Consider the following 9,678-nt stretch of genomic DNA (forward strand, 5'->3'; position numbering starts at 1 on the left):
GGGTGCTGTTGCTGGGGGAGTGTTTTCTCCCTGGGTCAGGGTGCTGTTGCTGGGGGAGTGTGTTCTCCCTGGGTCAGAGTGCGGTTGGTGGGGGAGTGTGCTCTCCCTGGGTCAGCGGGCTGTTGCTGGGTGAGTGTACTCTCCCTGGGTCAGGGTGCTGTTGCTGGGGGAGTGTGTTCTCCCTGGGTCAGGGGACTGTTGCTGGGGGAGTGCGGTGTTGGTGAAGGTGAGAGCAGGGGATTGTTGACTTTGTGAAGGCGGCCTATGAGGGAGGAGCTGTGAGTTTGGTGTGACGCGTTTTGGATTGATTTTTTGGAAGTCTCACTTCATTTCTGTTGCAGTGTGCAATGAGATTGAAGAAAGGCGACAGTTTCTGGAACAGATGGAATCGTTTGGCCGTGGGAAGGAGTTCCGAGCAATCATTCAAACTGAAATCTCCCAGGTAACTGCTGCAATGGGAAATGGTCCTGTTACAGTCACTGTTAAGCGAGTTAACGTCGAGGGGAAACCCCTCTGTTGGATTGCCCTCACCCCAGGTCTGAGGTCAATCACTTTCTGCCCTGTGATCCTGGTGGGTTTGGGTCTCAGTGTGTCGGGCAGACCCTGTTGTGTTTTCAGGATCCCGTCCATTCCCGAGAAACGGGCAGCGAGGGTGCTCATCTCGACTCCACACGTCATCGGTGGAGGAGACGGATAAATCCACTGGTTTGCAGCCTCTGGAGAGGAGAGCATGAATGGAATGTTCTCACCGTCTGAACACGGGCTTGGCTGCATCAGACGTTGGGTCGCCATCATCCCAGAGGGCTGTAAGTCTACTCCAACATTAGAGAGAGAGAGAGACAACTCGTGGTGAGTTAACCCGAGGGTCACCACACCTCCGGTGAGAAGGAGAGATTAGATTAGATGACATTCCCTACAGTGTGGAAACAGGCCCTTCGGCCCAACAAGTCCACACCGACCCTCCGAAGAGTAACTCACCCAGATCCATTTCCCTCTGACTAATGGACCTAACACTATGGGCAATCTCCCAAGGCCAATTCACCTGCCCTGCACATCTTTGGACTGTGGGAGGAAACCGGAGCACCCGGAGGAAACCCACGCAGACACAGGGCGAATATGCAAACTCCACACAGTTGCCCGAGGTGGGAGTTGAGGCAGCAGTGCTAGAGAGTCCTGAAGACAGAACTGCAGCAGCAGTGGCAGGACAACAAGAACTGATTATCACACTCCCCAGTGGCACATGTGAGAGGTTTTACTGGTGTCTGGAATGAGGTGAGGTTTATTCCAAACCTGTCAATCCTGGCTTGAGCTGATGTTTCTGAGAACAAACGGTGTGGAGAGTCACGCTGAAGGTGCTCACTGTCGTTCTGTAGTCACACTGCCAGCTGCCTGGCTTGCTATAACCTGCTCAGTCATCGTCAGCAAGTGTCAATATTCCACATGGGAGAGATTGAGCATTTACTGCTCCTACTGACAGCTCCTGTCCCTTACAGAAACTCAAAGAAATGGAAGTGATTGACAGGACGAGGAACCATGAGTTAGAGATGGCGACAAGGGAGCGAGACAGAGGCAACACTTGCAAGTCACAGTTGCAAGTCAAAAATGGAAATAACGCCTGAAATGGTACAAATTGCATTGTACAAATTCTTTTGAAATAAAACAGAGATCTACATTGTGGATTCCTGCCGAAGGTGTGATTTGCAGGTCCCCCCCATCGAGTCCCTTTCTGTTTAATCCTAACTAGTACCTTCTCAAATTTTATCAGTCAGAATGAGAGAGTCACACAGCATGGAAACAGACCGTTCGGTCCAACCAGTCCATTCCAAACATCAGCCAGCCTCCCTGCTCCTGGCCCGTCTCCCTCCAAACATTTCCTATTCATGTACAGAGACGAGTCATGTACTCTGATCTTGGAGATTTCAGATCATTTTGATTTGTCTCATATTTTACCCTCACAGCAGCAGCATCTCTTCCCTAGTGACTTGTCTTTTTGTTCATCGATTTCTGTATATTCCAGAACCAATTCCATTCCAACTATTTCCAATTCCAACAAACACTCAACCACACGTCTGTAATTGGGAGCACACTGTGTAGGGTCACTGGGATCACACTGTGCAGGCTTACTGGGATCACACTGTGCAGGGTTACTGGGATCACACTGTGCAGGGTCACTGGGATCACACTGTGCAGGCTTACTGGAATCACTGTGCAGGGTTACTGTGATCACACTGCGGGGTCACTGGGATCACACTGTGCAGGGTCACTGGGATCACACTGTGCAGGGTCACTGGGATTACAGTGTGCAGGGTCACTGGGATCACACTGTGCAGGGTCACTGGGATCACACTGTGCAGTGTAATTGGGATCACACTGTGCAGGATCACTGGGATCACAGTGTGCATGGTCACTGGGATCACACTGTGCAGGGTCACTGAGATCACACTGTTCCGGGTCACTGAGATCACACTGTGCAGGGTCACTAGGATCACACTGTTCTGGGTCACTGGGCTCACAGTGTGCAGGGTCACTGGGATCACATTGTGCAGGGTTACTGGGATCACTATGCAGGGTTACCGGGCTCACACTGTGCACGGTCACTGGGATCGCACTGTGCAGGGTCACTGGGATCACACTGCTCCGGGTCACTGAGATCACACTGTTCAGGGTCACTGGGATCACACTGTTCAGGGTCACTGGGATCAAACTGTGCAGGGTCACTGAGATCACACTGTTCAGGGTCACTGAGATCACACTGTGCAGGGTCACTGGGATCACACTGTGCAGGGTCACTGGGCTCACAGTGTGCAGGGTCACTGGGATCACAGTGTGCAGGGTCACTGGGATCACACTGTGCAGGGTCATTGGGATCACACTGTGCAGGGTCACTGGGATCACACTGTGCAGGGTTACTGGGATCACACTGTGCAGGGTCACTGGGATTACACTGTGCAGGGTCACTGGGATCACTATGCAGGGTCACTGGGATCACTGTGCAGTGTTACTGAGACCACACTGTGCAGGGTCACTGGGAGCACACTGCAGGGTCACTGGGATTACACTTTGCAGGGTCACTGGGATCTCACTGTACAGGGTCACTGGGATCACACTGTGCAGGGTCACTGGGATCACAGTGTGGAGGATAACTGGGATAAAACTGCAGGGTCACTGGGATCACACTGTGCAGGGTAACTGGAATCACACTGCAGGGACACTGGGATCACAGTGTGCAAAGTCACTGGGATCACACTGTGCAGGGTAACTGGGATCACAGTGTGCAGGGTCACTGGGATCACACTGTACAGGGTTACTGGGATCACACTGTACAGGGTCACTGAGATCACACTTTTCATGGTCACTGGGATCACACTGTGCAGGGTCACTGGGATCACACTGTGCAGTGTAATTGGAATCACACTGTGCAGGGTCACTGGGATCACACTGTTCTGGGTCACTGGGCTAACAGTGTGCAGGGTCACTGGGATCACACTCTTCATGGTCACTGGGATCACACTGTTCAGGGTCACTGGGATCACACTGTGCAGGGTCACTGGGATCACTGTGCAGTGTTACTGAGACCACACTGTGCAGGGTCACTGGGAGCACACTGTGGAGGGTCACTGGGATCACTCTGTACAGTGTTACTGGGATCACACTGTGTAGGGTCACTGGGATCACACTGTGCAGTGTTACTTCGATCACACTGCAGTGTTACTGAGACCACACTGGGCAGGGTCACTGGGATCACACTGTGCAGGATCACTGGGATCACACTGTGCAGGGTTAGTGGGATCACTACAGTGTTTTTGGGATCACACTGTGCAGGGTTAGAGGGATCACTACAGTGTTTCTGGGATCAAACTGTGCAGGGTTACTGGGATCACACTGTGCAGGGTTCTGGGCTCACACTGCAGTGTCACTGAGATCACAGTGTGCAGGATCACTGGGATCACAGTGTGCAGGGTCACTGGGATCGCACTGTTCAGGGTCACTGGGATCACACTGTGCAGGGTCACTGGGCTCACACTTTGCAAGGTCACTGGGATCACACTGTGCAGTGTTACTGGGATCACACTGTGCAGTGTTACTGGGATCTCAGTGCAGTGTTACTGAACCACACTGTGCAGGGTCACTGCGATCACACTGCAGGGTTTCTGGGATCACACTGTACAGTGTTACTGGGATCACTGTGCAGTGTTACTGAGACCACACTGTGCAGGGTCACTGGGGTCACACTGTGCAGTGTCACTGGGATCACACTGTGCAGGGTCACTGGGAGCACACTGTGGAGGGTCACTGGGATCACTGTACAGTGTTACTGGGATCACACTGTGTAGGGTCACCGGGATCACACTGTGCAGTGTTACTGGGATCACACTGTGCAGGGTCACTGGGATCACAGTGTGCAGTGTTACTGAGACCACACTGTGCAGGGTCACTGGGATCACACTGTGCAGGGTCACTGGGATCGCACTGTTCAGGGTCACTGGGATCACACTGTCCAGGGTCACTGGGATCACTACAGTGTTTCTGGGATCAAACTGTGCAGGGTTACTGGGATCACACTGTGCAGTGTTACTGAACCACACTGTGCAGGGTCACTGGGATCACACTGCAAGGTTACTGGGATCACACTGTGCAGGGTCACTGGGATCACACTGCAGGGTTACTAGGATCATACTGTACAGTGTTACTGGGATCACACTGTGCAGTGTTACTGAGACCACACTGTGCAGGGTCACTGGGATCACAATGTGCAGGGTCACTGGGATCACACTGTGCAGTGTCACTGGGATCACACTGTGCAGGGTCACTGGGATCACAGTGTGCAGGGTCACTGGGATCACAGTGTGCAGTGTTACTGAGACCACACTGTGCAGGGTCACTGGGACCACACTGTGCAGGGTCACTGGGATCACACTGTGCAGGGTCACTAGGATCACACTGTTCTGGGTCACTGGGCTCACAGTGTGCAGGGTCACTGTGATCACACTGCAGGGTCACTGGGATCACACTGTGCAGGGTCACTGGGATCACACTGTGCAGTGTAATTGGGATCACAGTGTGCAGGGTCACTGGGATCACTGTGCAGTGTAATTGTGATCACACTGTGCAGACTCACTGGGATCACAGTGTGCAGGGTCACTGGGCTCACACTTTGCAGGGTCACTGGGATCACACTGTGCAGTGTTACTGGGATCACACTGTGCAGTGTTACTGGGATCACAGTGCAGTGTTACTGAACCACACTGTGCAGGGTCACTGCGATCACACTGTGCAAGGTTACTGGGATCACACTGTGCAGGGTCACTGGGATCACAATGTGCAGGGTCACTGGGATCACACTGTGCAGTGTTACTGGGATCACACTGTGCAGGGTCACTGGGATCACACTTTGCAGGGTCACTGGGATCACACTTTGCAGGGTCACTGGGATCACACTTGCAGGGTCACTGGGATCACACTGTGCAGTGTTACTGGGATCACACTGTGCAGTGTTACTGAACCACACTCTGCAGGGTCACTGGGATCACACTGCAAGGTTACTGGGATTACACTGTGCAGGGTCACTGGGATCACACTGCAGGGTTACTAGGATCATACTGTACAGTGTTACTGGGATCACTGTGCAGTGTTACTGAGACCACACTGTGCAGGGTCACTGGGATCTCACTGTGCAGGGTCACTGGGAACACACTGTGCAGTGTTACTGGGATCACAGTGTGCAGTGTTACTGAGACCATACTGTGCAGGGTCACTGGGATCACACTGTGCAGGGTCACTGGGATCGCACTGTTCAGGGTCACTGGGATCACACTGTGCAGGGTCACTGGGATCACTACAGTGTTTCTGGGATCAAACTGTGCAGGGTCACTGGGATCACACTGTGCAGTGTTACTGAACCACACTGTGCAGGGTCACTGGGATCACACTGCAAGGTTACTGAGACCACACTGTGCAGGGTCACTGGGATCACACTGTGCAGGGTCACTGGGATCACACTGTTCAGGGTCATTGGGATCACACTGTGCAGGGTCACTAGGATCACACTGTTCTGGATCGCTGGGCTCACAGTGTGCAGGGTCACTGTGATCACACTGCAGGGTCACTGGGATCACACTGTGCAGTGTAATTGGGATCACAGTGTGCAGGGTCACTGGGCTCACACTTTGCAGGGTCACTGGGATCACACTGTGCAGTGTTACTGGGATCACACTGTGCAGTGTTACTGGGATCACAGTGCAGTGTTACTAAACCACACTGTGCAGGGTCACTGCGATCACACTGTGCAAGGTTACTGGGATCACACTGCGCAGGGTCACTGGGATCACACTGCAGGGTTACTGGGATCACACTGTACAGTGTAACTGGGATCACTGTGCAGTGTTACTGAGACCACACTGTGCAGGGTCACTGGGGTCACACTGTGCAGTGTCACTGGGATCACACTGTGCAGGGTCACTGGGATCACAGTGTGCAGGGTCACTGGGATCACACTGTTCAGGGTCACTGGGATCACAGTGTGCAGTGTTACTGAGACCACACTGTGCAGGGTCACTGGAATCACACTGTTCAGGGTCACTGGGATCACACTGTGCAGGGTCACTGGGATCACACTGTACAGTGTTACTGAGACCACACTGTGCAGGGTCACTGGCATCACACTGTTCAGGGTCACTGGGATCACACTGTGCAGGGTCACTGGGATCACACTGTGCAGTGTTACTGAGACCACACTGTGCCGGGTCACTGGCATCACACTGTTCAGGGTCATTGGGATCACACTGTGCAGTGTCACTGGAATCACACTGTGCAGAGTCACTGGGATCACAGTGTGCAGGGTCACTGGGATCACTGTGCAGGGTCACTGGGATCACACTGTGCAGTGTTACTGGGATCACACTGTGCAGTCTTACTGGGATCACACTGTGCAGTGTTACTGGGATCACACTGTGCAGTCTTACTGGGATCACAGTGTGCAGGGTCACTGGGATCACACTGTGCAGGGTCACTGGAATCATAGTGTGCAGGGTCACTGGAATCACAGTGTGCAGGGTCACTGGGATCACACTGGGCAGGGTCACTGGGATCACACTGTGCAGTGTTACTGGGATCACACTGTGCAGTCTTACTGGGATCACAGTGTGCAGGGTCACTGGGATCACTGTGCAGAATTGAACAGAAGATGAAAAACAGCACGATGTGACAACATAGGAAGGAATTTATGTCAAGAAAACCCGACAGAAATTTAAAAGCAGATGGAATTTCTGCAGTTAAAGGTAACCAGTGTTCGTTCCCTGGGAGAGAGTCTGGGAAATAAAACATAGAACAGGACTGCACAGAACAGGCCCTTCAGCCCACAATGTTGTGCCGACCATTGATCCTCATGCATGCACCCTCAAATTTCTGTGACCATATGCATGTCCAGCAGTCTCTTAAATGTCCCCAATGACCTTGCCTCCACAACTGCTGCTGGCAACGCATTGCATGCGCTCACAAATCTCTGTGTTAATAACCCTCCTCTGACATCCCCTCTCTACTTTCCTCCAACCAGCTTAAAACTATGACCCCAAATGAATATTTAAAAGTAAGAAAATGGTGAATGAAGTAAATAGTAATGCACACAAATAAATCCCAGGAATTTTCTGCGGTGAAAGAAACTGGGAAAATTAACATGAATTACAGTCTCCGGGGGTAGGAGACTGCAAATTCTTAGAATTGAATGAAGATGGATTTCATCCCACAGTCTTAAAGGAAGTAACTACTGAGTATATAGATGCATTGGTTTTACATTTCCAAAAATCGCTCAATCCTGGAAAGGTCCTGTTCGATGGAATAATCGTTGATGTAACAGGTTTATTCAGGGGCACAGCAGACAAAAGACAGGAAACAGATGGTGCAGAAGAATAAAGTCCATCATTAAAGAGGTAATAGGGAGCCCTCTTTAGAAAATCTCCATGCATTTCACGCAGAGTCAACAAGTGTTTTGTGAAAGGGAAATCATGTTTGACTCATTTGTTAGAGTTCTTTGAAGAAGTAAGAGGCAAAATGGGTCCAGGGGAACTAGAGGATGTGATGGACTTCAGTTTCCAGAAGGCATTTTGACAAGGGACCACATCAAAGGTTACGACAGAAAGACAGAGCACATGGTGTAAGAGTACCATGGACACAGGATTGCTTAGTTAAGAGGGTGTTAGCACCATGGGTGCCCCTTCACCCCAGAGACTGCCATGGCTCTAGAAGGAAGGTTACTACCACCTTCTCCTGGGATGTTAGGGATGGGCAATGAACATAGGCTCAGCCAATGATGTCCACATCCTCTGCTGTGGAAGAAGAGGACAGGAATAAATGGGTCACTTTAGGTTGATAAGATGTAACAAGTCAAGTGTCTCAGGGATCAGGCTTCAACTGTTTACTTAGGTGAGGGGCTGGAAGGTATAGTGACCATACATGGAAATGTGTCGCTGGAAAAGCGCAGCAGGTCAGGCAGCATCTAGGGAACAGGAGAATCGACGTTTCGGGCATTAGCCCTTCCCTAGATGCTGCCTGACCTGCTGCGCTTTTCCAGCAACACATTTCCATCTCTGATCTCCAGCATTTGCAGACCTCACTTTCTCCCCATAGTGACCATACTACCAGCGACACAAGAATGGCTCAGAAAGTAAGCTGTGATAAGGAATTAGCAAAGGTATCTGGATAGAATAACAGAAAAGCAGCATATATAAATGGAGAGAGATTGCTAAACTCTGCAGTATTGAGAGACCTGGATGTCCTGGAACATGAAACATAAAATATTTATTTTGTTGATTTGTGGGTATTGCTGGTTTGACCAGTATTTATTGCTGATCCCTAATTGCCCCTTCAGAAGGTGCTCATGGAGTGCCCCTTGAATCACTGCAAACCCACAAAAATACCCTTTGGGGAGGGAATTTCAGGATTTTGACCTAGCAACACCGAAGGAACGGCCGATATATTTCCAAGTCAGGATGGTGAGTGGCTTGGAGGGGAACTTGCAGGTGGTCCCATTATCTGCTGCCCTTGTCCTTCCAGATGGAAGTGGCTGTGGATTTGGAAGGTGCTGTCTGAAGACCTTTGGTGAATTTATGCAGTGCATCTTGTAGATAGTACACACTGCTGCTACTGAGTGTCGATGGGGGAGGGAGTGGATGCTTATGGATGTGCTCCCAATTAAGTGGACTGCTTTCTCCTGGATGGTGTTGAGCTTCTTGAGTGTTGTTGGAGCTGCCCCCACCCAGGCATGTGGGGAGTATTCCATCACACTCCTGACTTGTACCTTGTAGATGGTGGACAGGCTTTGAGGAGTCAGGAGGTGACTTACCCACTGCAGTATTCCTAGCCTTTGACCTGTTCTTGTAGTCACTGTTTATATGGTGAATCTAACTGAGTTTCTGGTCAATGATAATATAGAGGATATTGATAATGGAGGATTCAGTGATGTCATTGAATGTGAACGGGCAATGGTTAGATTTTATCTTATTGGAAATGGTCATTGCCTGGCATTTGTGTGGCACACCACTTGTCAGCCCAAGCCTGGTTATTGTCCAGATCTTGCTGCATTTGGACCCAGACTGCTTCAGTATCTGAGGGGTCACGATTGGAATATCACTTTACTGATGAGCAAGAGTAGACTGATGGGGCAGTAATTGGCCAGGTTGGATT

At 50.9% G+C, this 9,678-nt stretch overlaps 1 protein-coding gene across 1 annotated transcript in view; it reads left to right on the plus strand.

Moving 5' to 3' along the window:
* cunh22orf23 (chromosome unknown C22orf23 homolog) overlaps positions 1 to 1,660 on the plus strand; it is a 13,111-nt gene extending 11,451 nt beyond the window's left edge. Inside the window, exons 5-6 of the mRNA XM_043686780.1 lie at positions 342 to 442; positions 1,494 to 1,660. Of these exons, the coding sequence (XP_043542715.1) occupies positions 342 to 442; positions 1,494 to 1,619 (227 nt within the window). The 3' untranslated portion in view covers positions 1,620 to 1,660. The remainder of the gene's footprint in view (positions 1 to 341; positions 443 to 1,493) is intronic.
* Positions 1,661 to 9,678: the final 8,018 nt, after the last annotated feature.

This window comes from Chiloscyllium plagiosum, unplaced genomic scaffold, assembly GCF_004010195.1.
Source record: "Chiloscyllium plagiosum isolate BGI_BamShark_2017 unplaced genomic scaffold, ASM401019v2 scaf_6760, whole genome shotgun sequence".
NCBI classification, from domain to species: domain Eukaryota; kingdom Metazoa; phylum Chordata; class Chondrichthyes; order Orectolobiformes; family Hemiscylliidae; genus Chiloscyllium; species Chiloscyllium plagiosum.